We start from the raw sequence: 17,691 nt of genomic DNA on the forward strand, positions 1-17,691 counted from the left end.
CTTCAATTTGTGTTTAAAATGTTTTCATGAAATTTGATTACTTTTGTTCCAAAAAAAAAACTGGATTATTCTGATCCCAGCACAGAAAGTTATAGAACTTTAAGACTGGTCCCAAAAATACATCCTATGTAACATGCAATATATCTCCAAACAGCCATCAATATCAAACCAAAATATTATATTTAAAGTGAAAAAGTGAAAGTGACGTGACATTCAGCCAATATGGTGACCCATACTCAGAATTCGTGCTCTGCATTTAACCCATCCAAAGTGCACACACAAACAGAGCAGTGAACAGTGAACCGAGACTCGAACTCACAACCCTTCGATTGCGACTCTCTAACCATTAGGCCACGACATTCCCCCATACTAGTTATTACTACGATTTATTGACTCAAATTTCCCATTGATGTAAAAATGGACAATCCTGTATGTTTACAATCAGACTGCTGTTTGTTTGTTTGCATTTGTCAGACTGTGTTTAATTTACCTTTTTGGTGGAGTTGTACTTGAGAACTTTGCCAAAAGTAGACATAATCTGTGTGCGGTAGTCCTCGATGTTATCTGCTTCTGCGATGAGAAAGGCCTTTCTCAACAGCTTTGGACATGGCAGCTCTCTCCTCGCTGGTGGTCGCTGGAATTGTTGGCAAAAATTCCCTAAAAGCAGAAAAAACACACAGATGCAGACTTCATTATTGGTGGTGAAAACAAACAAACCTTAAGAGTTGGATGGAGGGGAGATTTGTTCCTATTATAGTGAGGTCTCCTGCTGTGCTGAAGTCAGATGGAAATCTGCAGTAATATGCGACACGAAAACAATTAGCTCTTAACTTACGTGTGATCTTCCCAGGTTTTTTGTACTGGCTGAGGAGGGTGGTGTACAAGTCCTTTCTTTGGAGGTACTCCTCGCAGTGGCTCTCCAGGACCTGCCTCCATACCTTGGCCATGGTGTTGCCCTCGGTGCGATCCCTCATCAGGCGGATAACCTGCTTGTCCACGCCACGCCTAAAATTATAGCACAGTGTTTGGATTACTGTAAATCTCAGAATTTCATTTTTTAGGGTTAGGTTTAAATCATTGTGGAATTATGCAGAGAACTCACCGTAATGTCAAGACAGCAGGGAACACCGCTCTGTGTGCTGGACTGAGCTGGTTAAGGATGCACGCATCCCATGAGAGGAACCGACCGATGGAGTGTTCCTCAGACTCCTTTGCAGCCTTTCTGTAAGCGTTGCATGCCAGGACTTCTGTCAGCATGGAGTACCAGCCAGACATGTGGCAGATCTGCCTGACAGTTTTTGAATACCCACAACGGTAGAGAAAGGCCTTCTGACTAGGACGTGCCGGGCAGCCAGACCTTGGGCATCGAAGACTGTACCGCCACACTCCGACTGGTCTCCAGAAGAAAACGGAGCCATGAAAAAAGGAGTCTGCTGAGGGGACTTTCCCTTCCACCACTCCAGGAAATTCAGGAGGGTGAAACCACATTCTGTTTTCTTTCAGGACTTTCCTCCACCTTGTGCTGCCGTGCTTGTCTTTATAAGACATTGCCCTCTGAAAAAGTCCCCTTTCAGCATCCTCCTTCAGCCATGTTATGTCTGCGCTGGTGAGCCCATAAGGACCAGACTCCCACATTTTGTGCCAACCCTCAAGCGTCACCTGGTAGTATAACAGAGACAAATTCTTATGTAATAAACACCTAAACAGTTTCCTTGTCTAACAACCACTGACTACTTAGACCGTTACCTCAGGATGTGCTGTGTCTGCTGGAGGAGCTGCTGGAGGAGCTGATGCATGAGCTGCTGTAGGAGCTGCTGGAGGAGCAGATGCAGGAGCTGCTGGAGGAGCTGCTGGAGGAGCTGATGCATGAGCTGCTGTAGGAGCTGCTGGAGGAGCAGATGCAGGAGCAGATGCAGGAGCTGCTGGAGGAGCTGCTGGAGGAGCAGATGCAGGAGCAGATGCAGGAGCTGCTGGAGGAGCTGCTGGAGGAGCAGATGCAGGAGCAGATGCAGGAGCTGCTGGAGGAGCTGCTGGAGGAGCAGATGCAGGAGCAGATGCAGGAGCTGCTGGAGGAGCTGCTGGAGGAGCAGATGCAGGAGCAGATGCAGGAGCTGCTGGAGGAGCTGATGCAGGAGCTGCTGGAGGAGCTGATGCAGGAGCAGATGCAGGAGCTGCTGCAGGAGCCTTTAACGTAAGTGTATTAGTGAAAACCTTTTTCATTTACCTAAGCATACTTTTGCATGCCCCTACCCATTTATGGTGTCCCACCTGGAATCAGGGAGGTAAAAGGTAATTGTGATGTACAGTACAAACTAGGGACTTACAGCATACGGTGAAATGTAGCCTGTGGATGGCTTCTTTGGAGGATCCGGATGGGTCTCTTTTTCAGGAGACCTTTTTCTACCCACAGCTTCCCCAGCTGCTAAATGTGGACAGTTGTCGTCATCAGCACACACAGTGTTTTTGGACTTTGCATTAATTAATACAAGGTTCATGACATGACATGAATAATTCAAGACATTAATAAAGCGATATAAACCTTGTCTTTCAAAGGAGGTGAGAGCTTCCACCAGCAGAGCGTCATCCGCCCAGCCACTATCACCTTTGGACCCTGATGAGCTGGAGCTGGCAGCTGCTGCGGGAGGGTCCCTGTCCTGTGGAGGTTTCTGTGATGTACGGGTGGGTGACATTTGCATTAAATGTTGTGGCTTGTTTTTTCTTAAAGGCACCATAAAAAAAGCCTACCTCTTTGTCGAGAATGTACTGCCTGAAGCGCTTCAGTGACTTGGTGGTGATGTCCTCCACCTTCATCACCAGCCACTGCTGCACAGAGCAGTGTGCCTCCTTTGCCATTTTCCTTTCGTGGTCGGTCCCGGCTTGTGGGTCAGCCTGAAGAGACTTGTGCAGGCTGTACCACTGCCACATCTCCTGGAATGTGAATGACCTGAAGCGGCCCTGCCCATAAATGGCCCTGTCCACATTAATCTCGAGGTGGCAGGAGACCTGTGGAAACAGCTGCACATACCTCAGCAGGAGATCCTTTACCCACTCGTCAGGGCTTGCTTTTCTTTCATGATGGCGACGTTCTTTTATGTGCATATCAAGCAGACTAAAACATCACATAATTAATTGGTTATTATTGGTTATTCATTAACGTTATTTCTGTTAAGTACAGCATACTTACTACTTAATGTAGCCAACATCGTTCTCCATCAGCCATTTAAAACTTTGGCCGTTGTATTTTCCAAATGTAATCTGGAGCTGACCAAGGTACTGCACCTCTGATGGAGTCAAGGTAAGGGGCTGACATCTCTTTTTGGCTGAAGACAGATAAATTGTAATGACTTTTTTTTTTTAATGATAGGCTCAAAAAAACAGTTTATGCTGCAGTGTAAACATAGGGTGGAAACACATCGATTGCATATTACCTTCCTCACAAGCTGTCTTTTTATCCTGGCCTGTCTTTCTATTATAGCATGTGTTGCGAGATGCCAGTGCCTTGGCCTCCTTTGAAGCCTTAAGAAGGCATTGTTGCCTATTTTGTGGCACACTTGTGTCTAAAATGCACAAGGTGGGAAACAAGGAATCCATGTCTAACACACCTGTAGGAAACAGTCTCTTATAATCACCATGATGATACAGGGAAAAATTTGTCCACAAGCAAGTATTGAATAAATTTGAAGGTGTTCAATACTTCGTTTCCTTTCCATTTTTTTACACTCCTCTTTATTAATGGACTTAGATTTTTTTCATGTCTTCATGTACATTACACTTTACTGTTCATTACTTTGAGTACGAAATGTGCTATATAAATAAACTTGCCTTGCCTTACACAACGATATATATGGGTCATTCTACAGAAACATCCACTTTTGGAATGGCAAAAAGTGTTAAAATGCATTTATTTTTCTAACACTTAAACTTAGACAAGATTATAAGATTACCTGTTGACTTTATGAATGCATATAAATGACAGCTTAATTATTTGTCTTTTTAGCTTTTTTGTGCAATTATTTCAAGACCACATGTACCATTTTTGTCTTTTTTTTCTGAATATGTATTCAGAGTCAGAAAAATAATGAAAATGCAAGAAATCAGGAGATTGTTTTATTTATTTTGTGTGAAAGACGAAAACAAGGTAACACCAGTGACAATTTTCATTAAAAAATGCATTTTACAAATGTCTGAATTTCTGATAACTGAATATGAATACATTATTGTATTTTAAAGGTAGAAAAACTGGTTTGTACTTAAAAATAAAGCAATTTCCCTCTGTACATGGCTGTGGGGGCAAGCAGTTTTGTGATGCTTGGAATTATTTATAATTAGTTAAAAACACAGTGCTACATTGATGGCGCTTATTTTGTTTTATTTTTAAATATTAAAAACAAATTGTAATATTCCTGTAAAGGCTAGGGACATAAAAATACAAATTTCTGTAGAATGACACATTCACACATAATACATTTACACACACACACACACACACACACATATATATATATATATATATATATATATATATATATATATATATATATATATATATATATATATATATATATATATATATATAAATATAAATACACACGCACACGTCTATGTGTATAATGACAATCATGCGTTTGGCAGACGCTTTTATATAAAACAAGTGACTTAAAGTGCATTCATTTTTTTCTATCAGTATTTTTGGCAAAATGATCTAACAACTACTAATACTAATCATCGCGATAAATATAATTATATATAAAAGAGTATGTATTTATTTATTAGCATTGCTAATTGTAAAGGAAATAAGGTTTTTTTTCCCCAAAATCGACCTACACAACGGACACGAGCGGCGCGACACCACCCCAAACGCGATCATATTTCTGACTTGATGTGAATAAAACCAACTTTGCGTGGATATTCTAACATTATAATAACTTACCAAACAAACTAACTTCGGATGACGGACGAGGAGCGCTAGCGCAACATCCCCAAGCTTTAGACAGCCCGGCCTTCCGATTGGCTCGCGCCGTTGAACTTTAGACAGTGCGGCCTTCTGAATGGCTCGCGCCGTCTGAACTTTAGACAGCGCGGCCCTCTGATTGGCTCACTGTGGACTCGCGACCAATCGGCAGGCCGCGCTGTCTAAAGTCTAAAGCGGCCATTGCACGGCGCTCGGGCTCGCGTCTGCCTAGCTGTAGCTGTCTCCATGTTTGTTTTTCGTTGTGCTTTTTCAAATCATATTAGTTCTTTTCCGCTTACAGCGCCACCTAGTGGCCTGTCGCAGCGCCCTTTTACACCTGACCGCTGACTGAGCCCCTGCACAAGTGTGCCGATTTGGGTGAAGGGATCTCACTCCTTCCTGGAGTTATAGCCATTTGAGCCACCTCGGCCACACCACCTTGGCACGTTTTGAGGTCCCCTCGCCAAGGTGAATGGAATTTCCACTTTTTTTGGATGATTATTGACAGTCAGACTCCAGAGAAGCATTCTGTGCTGATCTGGGCGGGACTGGGCCAAATACCTGCCGCTAGTTTGCAAAAGAAGGTTTTCGACAAAATCCCAAATACCCGAAAATTTCGTCAGAGCGACGAGCCAATCTGAGACCTGCATCTCGTTCGGCTCGAGCCAAGGATTCCGATGACATAAAGCACGTGGCTTTGCGACGAACTGTTTGGGAGTTACGAGCGATGCCGTACTCTCTGTCGCCGCAGAGCCAGCGTCAGGCCGATCGGGGCGAGGCCCGGTGACGTTGCAGACGGGGGAGGGTACTACCATCACACAGCGTTTCAGGTCTCCCAGACTTACCAAAGCCGAGATGGGCATCGTCGTGTCCGGCTTCTTCCCCGCTGCATCAAATCAACATCGCTTCTCGGCCTTTTGGCTAAGATCAAGTGTAGTATCTGTTCTTATCAGTTTAATATCTGATACGTCCCCCATCCGGGGACTACATATTAAATGGATTTTTAGATCACGGAGCTGGAGCCGGGGCTTGCTCCGTCCATTCCACGCATCGGCCTGGTATTGCAGTGTCTCCAGGAACGGTGTGCTTTCCCTTTTTCGGGAATGCCATTTATTGTGACGAATAGCAGTGCAAGTAATGAGGTCTGCCTTTGCAGGTCCTGTGGTTTATTGCGGACTCTCTTCAGAGGCACCCCCCTGACGTGTTGGACTCTTCCACTAACGATGCTCCCACCTGAGGTCTCGGAGTCTTTCACTGACGAGGTGATGTATCGAATTCGGTGTGTTTGGTTAAAGGGAGTCAACTAAAACCAGCGTTGGGAAGCAGTTTCCAGGCCAGTAATGGAAGTCGCCCATCCTTCCTTTGTTGGGGTTTACGGAGGGCTAACCGTTGGTGAGGATGGTAGAGACGCAAATTGTACCTCTGGCTGGCCGCCTGGGTCTTCATACTTACCTGGCAGGGGAGACACCATGATCAAGAAGGCGGTTCACCCAGGGCGAGGCTTGTCCATTGCACTACGGCCATGCTGACCCCTGCGAATTCCCCAAATGTGGGAATCTTGACTGCATAATTTATGGTAGTGGGGGACTGCGTTCGCGCTCTCCCCTGAATTAACTGGTGAAACAAAGCAGAAAGATCTATCTCAGTTACTTTTTAGTTTCAGAATGATGAGTCCTGCCACATGCTGGGTATGTGTTTTGAGCTCATGAAACAAAATCACTTACGCTCTTGAAATATCGGTCCCTGGTGTGTGGTTTAGTTCGAATTTTGCACAGACCTCACTTTGCAAGTCGATTGGATTGACTGCAGCCTAGCTGTAGCTGTCTCCATGTTTGTTTTTCGTTGTGCTTTTTCAAATCATATTAGTTCTTTTCCGCTTACAGCGCCACCTAGTGGCCTGTCGCAGCGCCCTTTTACACCTGACCGCTGACTGAGCCCCTGCACAGGTGTGCCGATTTGGGTGAAGGGATCTCACTCCTTCCTGGAGTTATAGCCATTTGAGCCACCTCGGCCACACCACCTTGGCACGTTTTGAGGTCCCCTCGCCAAGGTGAATGGAAATTTCCACTTTTTTTGGATGATTATTGACAGTCAGACTCCAGAGAAGCATTCTGTGCTGATCTGGGTGGGACTGGGCCAAATACCTGCCGCTAGTTTGCAAAAGAAGGTTTTCGACAAAATCCCAAATACCCGAAAATTTCGTCAGAGCGACGAGCCAATCTGAGACCTGCATCTCGTTCGGCTCGAGCCAAGGATTCCGATGACATAAGGCACGTGGCTCTGCGACGAACCGTTTGGGAGTTACGAGCGATGCCGTACTCTCTGTCGCCGCAGAGCCAGCGTCAGGCCGATCGGGGCGAGGCCCGGTGACGTTGCAGACGGGGGAGGGTACTACCATCACACAGCGTTTCAGGTGTTTCCATCTTTGTTTGATGGTCCTTTTACATTTCAATTTTCTTATTTTTCCGCTTACAGCGCCACCTAGTGGCCTGTCGCAGCGCCCTTTTACACCTGACCGCTGACTGAGCCCCTGCACAGGTGTGCCGATTTGGGTGAAGGGATCTCACTCCTTCCTGGAGTTATAGCCATTTGAGCCACCTCGGCCACACCACCTTGGCACGTTTTGAGGTCCCCTCGCCAAGGTGAATGGAAATTTCCACTTTTTTTGGATGATTATTGACAGTCAGACTCCAGAGAAGCATTCTGTGCTGATCTGGGTGGGACTGGGCCAAATACCTGCCGCTAGTTTGCAAAAGAAGGTTTTCGACAAAATCCCAAATACCCGAAAATTTCGTCAGAGCGACGAGCCAATCTGAGACCTGCATCTCGTTCGGCTCGAGCCAAGGATTCCGATGACATAAAGCACGTGGCTTTGCGACGAACCGTTTGGGAGTTACGAGCGATGCCGTACTCTCTGTCGCCGCAGAGCCAGCGTCAGGCCGATCGGGGCGAGGCCCGGTGACGTTGCAGACGGGGGAGGGTACTACCATCACACAGCGTTTCAGGTCTCCCAGACTTACCAAAGCCGAGATGGGCATCGTCGTGTCCGGCTTCTTCCCCGCTGCATCAAATCAACATCGCTTCTCGGCCTTTTGGCTAAGATCATGTATCTTGTCGGACGGTTGAGACTGCGATCGCCTCTTGGAGGTTTCCTGACTTGAGATCTTTTTATATCTTGAGTCACACAACTTCGAGAGGTACATTGAATTCTGCTGCTTCGGGCTCCAACAAGTTTTAAGGTAAGGTCTTTTAATTATTTATTTGGTTATTTATTGTTGTATTTATTGTTGTTTTAAGTTTTAAGGCTGTTGGTGCCTCCATCATGTCTGCTGCCCCTGCCGGCGTGCGGAGGCACCACAGCGTGCGTTTTTTATTCAGGCAGGTTGAGGGGAAGCTCCTTGGAATGTCCCGTATGGACTTTTCAAGGAAGCTGATCCAAAAGACCTTAGCTTTTAGATCTGACGACCTGAATTGTTTGATGACTCTGCCCTTGAACAAAGGATTTGATGTCAGTTTTAAAACCGCTTCCCTGCTTAATGACTTTTGGCAAAGGTTTGATTCAGTTAAAGTCCAGTTCTCCATGTTCACTGTCGAGAAACTTTCGGATAACACACTTAAAACTGTGATTGTCAGGATGTTCAATGAAACAGAGACTGGAGATGATATTTGTGTTTGGTTGGGTAGATTTTGCACTGTTCGAGGCCAGCCTGTCAAAGTGTTGGATGAAGATGGCATTTGGACATGCTCCTGGCGAATTCCCATTAAACAATGGGAAGACGCTGGGGGCTACCAGGGCCTGAAACATCTGCCTTCCATGATTGTGCTCGGAGAGAACAGAGGCTACATACATTATCAAGGAATGCCCAAACTCTGCAGGAAGTGTTGCAGGTTTGGTCATCTCGCTGAAGCATGCCAAGAGTTAATATGTGGGAAGTGTAGAGAAATTGGTCACAGTTTTGATGATTGTACCAATGGCAGACGGTGTAATCTTTGTGGAGAAACAAACCATCTCTACAGAGACTGCCCTAAAAGTTTTGCCAACAAGCTCAAAATGGCCGCCCCACATGGGCAACAAACGAATGAACAAAGGAAAGAGGAGGCGGTCCCTGAGGTTTTGGCGGGAATTTCAAATCCCCAGCCGGCCTCAGGGATTGGGCAGGAAGGAGGAAGTGGGGCGGCCACAGGGGCGGAGTCAGATATTGAACTGGAAAAAGTCACGGAAGGAGAAGTGAGCGAGGAAGAAACAAGCTCTTCCCTAGAAACGGTGTCAGATTTGGTGCAGGAATCCAGTGGGAGTGAATTTGAGTGTTCACTCCCAAATGCTCAAGTGCAAAAAAGACCTGCGGGATCTCCTCTGGTGGAAACAGAGGAGAAAAAAGCTAGGGCAGCACAGCGGCTTGATAGTTCCGATTTGGAAGATCAAGAACGTATGTGGCCCCTAGAATCCCCAAATGAGGTTTCCTTTTTGCACATCAAGCTAAGAACATCGTCGCCTAGGGAGTTACAAGAGGGTTTCTCTGTAGCACCCGATGTGTCGAGCACCTGCTCTCCGGGCCCCAGTTCATCTGGGAGAAAGGAAGAGCAGGTGAAACAAGATAAAACATGATTTTAAGCATATTTTTGTAGTCTTTTAGTCTTCTGTTTAAATGTCTCATACTGTTTTAACCATACTGCTCATGGCCCTCACTATCTCTACCATAAATGTAAGAAGTGTGAGGTCCACCTTGCGAGCACAGAGCATTTTATCCCTTTTAAAGTCTTTTAAGTCAGATTTGTTTTTACTGCAAGAGTGTGCTCTGCCCTTTTTAAGTAACCACAGGAAGTTGGAGGAGATGTGGACCATGGGGCCCTCAATATGGAGTGGCTCTAACTTCAACAAGAATGATGGTGTCGCTATTTTAATAAAAAATTCAAACATCACGGTGAAGGATAGCACTGTGGTGAGGGAAGGGCGGGCTCTTTTAGCAAACCTGACTTTTTTAGGGAGAGATTTTAAGGTTCTTAACGTGTATGGTTTTACAGAAAAAAATGACAGGTATGAGCTTTTAGAAGACCTGCAGCCCCACATGTTAGGCAGGGCTCCCCTAATAGTAGCAGGGGATTTTAACTGTGTTTTATCAAAAACAGATAGGAAGAGAGTAGGAGAAGATTTTAAGGTCGATAAGACATCGGTTTTATTACAAAATTTAGTCAAGGATTTTAAGTTAGTTGACTGTTTTAAACAACTGCATCAAAGAGAGGAGGGCTTCACCTGGTTCAGTGGTGATGGCGCCAGAGCCTCTCAAATTGACTATGTTTTTACAAGGGACTGCCCGCCAACCGATGCAACATTGACCCCTCTCTTTTTTTCTGATCACATGATGCTGTCTTGCACCCTTTCACTTTCCCCGGGTGTGACGGTAGGAGGAGGGATGTGGAAGCTGAACTGTTCCCTATTGGTGGATGAAGAAGTGGTTAGAGAATATAGGGAGCAGTTCAGCCAATGGCAGACCCTCCAAGACTTTTATGAGACACGTGCACAGTGGTGGGAAATGGTAAAGGACCGGACAAGACAGTTTTTTAGGAAGGTAGGGAAAGATAAAAAGAATAGGGAAAAGAGATGCATGATGGGGTTGCAAAAAAGATTACAAAGATATTTTAATCTTTTAAATAATGGTTTTGATTTTAGCCAAGAAATAACAGATGTAAAAAAAGAAATGTCAGTTTTATCTCGTATCCAAAGTAAAGGTGTTATTTTAAGAAGCAAAGAAAGAGAAATAGAGGAAGGTGAAAAGTGTACAAGTTACTTTTTTAAAAAGATAATAACAAGGGGAGGGGCAATAACCAGGGTTAAGGTAGGAGGGAGGGATGCAAACACAACAGAAGAGATTTTAAAAAATGTAGAGGGATTTTATGAGGATTTGTATTGTAAAAAAGATGTACACGACGATACGGCAAGGGAAGTTTTAAATTTTTTAGTCAAGAATGTTAATGGCCAAAATAAGTTTTTATCCCAAGATTTTAATATTTTAGAATTACATAAAGCTCTTAAAGGTTTTAAAAAGGGGAAGTCCCCAGGAGCAGATGGACTTCCCCTAGAGTTTTATCTTACTTTTTGGGATATTTTAGCACATGAATTATTGGCTGTTTTTAACAACTTTGAGACTCTTGACAGACTACCCGACAGTTTTAGGATAGGGATAGTGTCTTTACTGTACAAAAAAGGGGACAGGACTGACTTAAAAAATTGGAGACCAATCACGCTTTTAAATTTCGATGGTAAACTTTTTAGTAAGATTTTAGCGACACGCATGTCGACTGTTTTAGAGGACGTGATCCACCCGGATCAAGCTTCTGCTGTGCCCGGAAGAAAGATAACAGACAACCTAGTGCTGATTAGAGACGCCATCTGTTACGCGAGAGACAGAAATATTCGGCTAGTAGTCCTAAATTTAGATTTTGAAAAAGCATTTGATCGAGTCTCGCACCAGTACCTCTTCCAGGTACTGGATAAAATGGGGTTTCCAGAGAGGTTTATAGCCTGGGTGGGACTGCTGTACAAGGGAATAGTCAGCAAAATTCTAATAAATGGGCATCTTTCCAAAGCTGTGAACATACACAGTGGTGTCCGTCAGGGATGTCCTTTATCTCCTCTTCTGTATGTGGCTTGCATTGAGCCACTGGCACAGATCTTGAGAAGGGACAAATGGATCAAAGGACTGGACGTTCCTGGGACGGGTGGACTGACGGCGACCTGTGCTTTATACATGGACGACGTAACTCTTTTAGCCACGGACCTTTTATCCATACGAAGAGCACTGGACTTGACTGACTGGTACGGTCGGGCCTCGGGCGCCAAACTCAATAGAAACAAGTCCGAGGCCCAGCTCTTCGGGCCGTGGGGAGACGCGGACACAGGAGGACTTGATTTGGTTTTTAAAGACAATGATTTTAAGATTTTAGGCGTTAAATTTGATAAAGACGGAGGTGGACGAGACAACTGGACTGACTTGCTAGGGAAAGCTAGGAAAAGACTGGGGTTTTGGGGACTAAGACAGTTGACAATTGAAGGTAAAATTTTAATTTTTAAATCTGTGATTTTACCTCTGATTTTACTTGTCTGTTCTGTTTTTAGCCCCCCTCGGCGGTTCCTGGTGAGACTGGAGAGGGCGGTGTTTTATTTCCTGTGGGGGTCCAAGTGGGAGCGCCTGAAGAGGGAGACCATCAAGAAAAGGCCAGAGAACGGTGGAAAAGGCCTCCCAGACCCCCACCTGTTTTTAGGCAGCCGCTTCACCGCCCTGCACATTAGTTATGCCATGACCCCATCCAAAGAAAACAAGACGGCTGCAATGGTGCGATTTTGGATGGGGTCTTACCTAAGAACATAGAAAATTTTACCAGTAGACTTGAAAACCCCAGTGTCTTTTAACTTGCCTAAAGAGTACAGTTTTATAAAAAATTTTTTAAAGAAATATCTTTTAGAGAGTGAAGATGTCACCATTTTAACTAAACACAAGTCTCTCATTTCTGTTGTGCAGGACCGGGAACCGGTGAGTCCAGTTCCAGGCCTCACACTAGGTGAGGCCAAACAAGTTTGGAGGAACGCTGCTCACCCCGCTCTCCAGAACAGGCACAAGGATTTATCATGGATGGTGGCTCATGAGATCCTCCCGGTCAGGGCGGTTATGCACTCCAGAGGCATGGCCAAAAACCCCATCTGCCCTCGGTCCGGCTGCAATTCCCCGGAGACCGTCCACCACCTACTCTGGGAGTGCGGTGCTGCGCGGGACCTGTGGGCCAAGACCGGCCCCTTGTATTTCCCGTGCCTACCAGCAGGTGGGGCCCAGTTCGGGTACCAGCTCGCCATCCTTGGGGTGGGCCGGGGCTTGAAGGACATGACAGCACAGGAATTCACCTCGCTCTGGCTCACCCTCAACGTCATCAAGGATGCCATCTGGGCCACCAGAAACCTGCTGGTGGGGAAACGCGTTACGGTAACCCTCCATGCATGCGAGCTAAAGGTAACATCAATGCTGCAGGGGTACCGGACGACGATATTCGGACGGGGGGGCCGGGGCCGCACAGAGAGGGTCCCGGCAGGCACCGACCCTGGCTGCCCGTAGATGCACCCTCACCATTCTGGCTACGGGAACAGCGGGCCAGCGGGCCGGAGGAGAGGGGATCTCCGCTGAGCCTGTAAAGCAGCATCTCATGTCCCTGTTCTGGAGAGTGGGGTGAAGACCACCTTGATAAGGACTCACCCCCGGTCTTGCACAACAGATGTTTTTTTTTATTTGGTTTTTATCCTATAAATTGGTTTTTATTGTGTTTTATTAATGAAATTGGTTTTATTAACATGCATATGAGGCTTGTTTGCTTTTTTAAATTTGTATTTTACTTTTGAAACCGATCGCACCTTTTAAACACACCTCAAATATGGACTTTTAAAAACAAGCAAAACACTGTGGTTTAATCAATTTTTTTTAACAATGATTGTTTCTTTCATTTTACCATGTGTATTTATTATATATTATATGGCTTGTTTTAATGTGTGCTTGAAAAAAAAAAAATGTGTGTGAAAGTAAAAATGCAAATAGAAAAAATGTAAATGGTGACAATAAAACTTTTTCGAAAGAAAAAAATCTGTTCTTACCATAAATGTAAGAAGTGTGAGGTCTACCTTGCGAGCACAGAGCATTTTATCCCTTTTAAAGTCTTTTAAGTCAGATTTGTTTTTACTGCAAGAGTGTGCTCTGCCCTTTTTAAGTAACCACAGGAAGTTGGAGGAGATGTGGACCATGGGGCCCTCAATATGGAGTGGCTCCAACTTCAACAAGAATGATGGTGTCGCTATTTTAATAAAAAATTCAAACATCACGGTGAAGGATAGCACTGTGGTGAGGGAAGGGCGGGCTCTTTTAGCAAACCTGACTTTTTTAGGGAGAGATTTTAAGGTTCTTAACGTGTATGGTTTTACAGAAAAAAATGACAGGTATGAGCTTTTAGAAGACCTGCAGCCCCACATGTTAGGCAGGGCTCCCCTAATAGTAGCAGGGGATTTTAACTGTGTTTTATCAAAAACAGATAGGAAGAGAGTAGGAGAAGATTTTAAGGTCGATAAGACATCGGTTTTATTACAAAATTTAGTCAAGGATTTTAAGTTAGTTGACTGTTTTAAACAACTGCATCAAAGAGAGGAGGGCTTCACCTGGTTCAGTGGTCATGGCGCCAGAGCCTCTCGAATTGACTATGTTTTTACAAGGGACTGCCCGCCAACCGATGCAACATTGACCCCTCTCTTTTTTTCTGATCACATGATGCTGTCTTGCACCCTTTCATTTTCCCCGGGTGTGACGGTAGGAGGAGGGATGTGGAAGCTGAACTGTTCCCTATTGGTGGATGAAGAAGTGGTTAGAGAATATAGGGAGCAGTTCAGCCAATGGCAGACCCTCCAAGACTTTTATGAGACACGTGCACAGTGGTGGGAAATGGTAAAGGACCGGACAAGACAGTTTTTTAGGAAGGTAGGGAAAGATAAAAAGAATAGGGAAAAGAGATGCATGATGGGGTTGCAAAAAAGATTACAAAGATATTTTAATCTTTTAAATAATGGTTTTGATTTTAGCCAAGAAATAACAGATGTAAAAAAAGAAATGTCAGTTTTATCTCGTATCCAAAGTAAAGGTGTTATTTTAAGAAGCAAAGAAAGAGAAATAGAGGAAGGTGAAAAGTGTACAAGTTACTTTTTTAAAAAGATAATAACAAGGGGAGGGGCAATAACCAGGGTTAAGGTAGGAGGGAGGGATGCAAACACAACAGAAGAGATTTTAAAAAATGTAGAGGGATTTTATGAGGATTTGTATTGTAAAAAAGATGTACACGACGATACGGCAAGGGAAGTTTTAAATTTTTTAGTCAAGAATGTTAATGGCCAAAATAAGTTTTTATCCCAAGATTTTAATATTTTAGAATTACATAAAGCTCTTAAAGGTTTTAAAAAGGGGAAGTCCCCAGGAGCAGATGGACTTCCCCTAGAGTTTTATCTTACTTTTTGGGATATTTTAGCACATGAATTATTGGCTGTTTTTAACAACTTTGAGACTCTTGACAGACTACCCGACAGTTTTAGGATAGGGATAGTGTCTTTACTGTACAAAAAAGGGGACAGGACTGACTTAAAAAATTGGAGACCAATCACGCTTTTAAATTTCGATGGTAAACTTTTTAGTAAGATTTTAGCGACACGCATGTCGACTGTTTTAGAGGACGTGATCCACCCGGATCAAGCTTCTGCTGTGCCCGGAAGAAAGATAACAGACAACCTAGTGCTGATTAGAGACGCCATCTGTTACGCGAGAGACAGAAATATTCGGCTAGTAGTCCTAAATTTAGATTTTGAAAAAGCATTTGATCGAGTCTCGCACCAGTACCTCTTCCAGGTACTGGATAAAATGGGGTTTCCAGAGAGGTTTATAGCCTGGGTGGGACTGCTGTACAAGGGAATAGTCAGCAAAATTCTAAAAAATGGGCATCTTTCCAAAGCTGTGAACATACACAGTGGTGTCCGTCAGGGATGTCCTTTATCTCCTCTTCTGTATGTGGCTTGCATCGAGCCACTGGCACAGATCTTGAGAAGGGACAAATGGATCAAAGGACTGGACGTTCCTGGGACGGGTGGACTGACGGCGACCTGTGCTTTATACATGGACGACGTAACTCTTTTAGCCACGGACCTTTTATCCATACGAAGAGCACTGGACTTGACTGACTGGTACGGTCGGGCCTCGGGCGCCAAACTCAATAGAAACAAGTCCGAGGCCCAGCTCTTCGGGCCGTGGGGAGACGTGGACACAGGAGGACTTGATTTGGTTTTTAAAGACAATGATTTTAAGATTTTAGGCGTTAAATTTGATAAAGACGGAGGTGGACGAGACAACTGGACTGACTTGCTAGGGAAAGCTAGGAAAAGACTGGGGTTTTGGGGACTAAGACAGTTGACAATTGAAGGTAAAATTTTAATTTTTAAATCTGTGATTTTACCTCTGATTTTACTTGTCTGTTCTGTTTTTAGCCCCCCTCGGCGGTTCCTGGTGAGACTGGAGAGGGCGGTGTTTTATTTCCTGTGGGGGTCCAAGTGGGAGCGCCTGAAGAGGGAGACCATCAAGAAAAGGCCAGAGAACGGTGGAAAAGGCCTCCCAGACCCCCACCTGTTTTTAGGCAGCCGCTTCACCGCCCTGCACATTAGTTATGCCATGACCCCATCCAAAGAAAACAAGACGGCTGCAATGGTGCGATTTTGGATGGGGTCTTACCTAAGAACATAGAAAATTTTACCAGTAGACTTGAAAACCCCAGTGTCTTTTAACTTGCCTAAAGAGTACAGTTTTATAAAAAATTTTTTAAAGAAATATCTTTTAGAGAGTGAAGATGTCACCATTTTAACTAAACACAAGTCTCTCATTTCTGTTGTGCAGGACCGGGAACCGGTGAGTCCAGTTCCAGGCCTCACACTAGGTGAGGCCAAACAAGTTTGGAGGAACGCTGCTCACCCCGCTCTCCAGAACAGGCACAAGGATTTATCATGGATGGTGGCTCATGAGATCCTCCCGGTCAGGGCGGTTATGCACTCCAGAGGCATGGCCAAAAACCCCATCTGCCCTCGGTCCGGCTGCAATTCCCCGGAGACCGTCCACCACCTACTCTGGGAGTGCGGTGCTGCGCGGGACCTGTGGGCCAAGACCGGCCCCTTGTATTTCCCGTGCCTACCAGCAGGTGGGGCCCAGTTCGGGTACCAGCTCGCCATCCTTGGGGTGGGCCGGGGCTTGAAGGACATGACAGCACAGGAATTCACCTCGCTCTGGCTCACCCTCAACGTCATCAAGGATGCCATCTGGGCCACCAGAAACCTGCTGGTGGGGAAACGCGTTACGGTAACCCTCCATGCATGCGAGCTAAAGGTAACATCAATGCTGCAGGGGTACCGGACGACGATATTCGGACGGGGGGGCCGGGGCCGCACAGAGAGGGTCCCGGCAGGCACCGACCCTGGCTGCCCGTAGATGCACCCTCACCATTCTGGCTACGGGAACAGCGGGCCAGCGGGCCGGAGGAGAGGGGATCTCCGCTGAGCCTGTAAAGCAGCATCTCATGTCCCTGTTCTGGAGAGTGGGGTGAAGACCACCTTGATAAGGACTCACCCCCGGTCTTGCACAACAGATGTTTTTTTTTATTTGGTTTTTATCCTATAAATTGGTTTTTATTGTGTTTTATTAATGAAATTGGTTTTATTAACATGCATATGAGGCTTGTTTGCTTTTTTAAATTTGTATTTTACTTTTGAAACCGATCGCACCTTTTAAACACACCTCAAATATGGACTTTTAAAAACAAGCAAAACACTGTGGTTTAATCAATTTTTTTTAACAATGATTGTTTCTTTCATTTTACCATGTGTATTTATTATATATTATATGGCTTGTTTTAATGTGTGCTTGAAAAAAAAAAAATGTGTGTGAAAGTAAAAATGCAAATGGAAAAAATGTAAATGGTGACAATAAAACTTTTTCGAAAGAAAAAAATCTGTTCTTACCATAAATGTAAGAAGTGTGAGGTCTACCTTGCGAGCACAGAGCATTTTATCCCTTTTAAAGTCTTTTAAGTCAGATTTGTTTTTACTGCAAGAGTGTGCTCTGCCCTTTTTAAGTAACCACAGGAAGTTGGAGGAGATGTGGACCATGGGGCCCTCAATATGGAGTGGCTCC

The 17,691-nt window shown here is 44.9% G+C and overlaps 2 protein-coding genes and 2 non-coding genes across 4 annotated transcripts; 3 read left to right on the top strand and 1 right to left on the bottom strand.

Annotated features, from left to right (window-relative positions):
• The first annotated feature begins 1,530 nt into the window (after nucleotides 1-1,530).
• Nucleotides 1,531-2,694, top strand: LOC132134431 (putative uncharacterized protein DDB_G0287113). Its single transcript, XM_059547068.1, has 2 exons — nucleotides 1,531-2,191; nucleotides 2,554-2,694. Exons 1-2 carry the CDS (start codon nucleotides 1,899-1,901, stop codon nucleotides 2,558-2,560), a joined length of 300 nt encoding a protein of 99 aa, XP_059403051.1. The 5' UTR covers nucleotides 1,531-1,898; the 3' UTR covers nucleotides 2,561-2,694.
• Nucleotides 2,306-3,577, bottom strand: LOC132134430 (uncharacterized). Its single transcript, XM_059547067.1, has 5 exons — nucleotides 3,429-3,577; nucleotides 3,185-3,320; nucleotides 2,746-3,109; nucleotides 2,540-2,666; nucleotides 2,306-2,422 (listed from the first exon to the last, which is right to left on the bottom strand). The coding sequence occupies exons 2-5, from the start codon at nucleotides 3,211-3,213 to the stop codon at nucleotides 2,313-2,315; spliced, it is 630 nt and encodes a 209-aa protein (XP_059403050.1). The 5' UTR covers nucleotides 3,214-3,320; nucleotides 3,429-3,577; the 3' UTR covers nucleotides 2,306-2,312.
• A 2,275-nt stretch (nucleotides 3,578-5,852) lies between these two features.
• Nucleotides 5,853-6,043, top strand: LOC132134441 (U2 spliceosomal RNA). Its single transcript, XR_009429583.1, has one exon. It is a non-coding gene; the product is annotated as a U2 spliceosomal RNA (small nuclear RNA).
• A 352-nt stretch (nucleotides 6,044-6,395) lies between these two features.
• Nucleotides 6,396-6,559, top strand: LOC132134433 (U1 spliceosomal RNA). The gene has a single exon (XR_009429579.1). It is a non-coding gene; the product is annotated as a U1 spliceosomal RNA (small nuclear RNA).
• The last annotated feature ends 11,132 nt before the right edge of the window (nucleotides 6,560-17,691 follow it).

This window comes from Carassius carassius, unplaced genomic scaffold (genome assembly GCF_963082965.1).
Source record: "Carassius carassius unplaced genomic scaffold, fCarCar2.1 SCAFFOLD_138, whole genome shotgun sequence".
Lineage (NCBI taxonomy): Eukaryota > Metazoa > Chordata > Actinopteri > Cypriniformes > Cyprinidae > Carassius > Carassius carassius.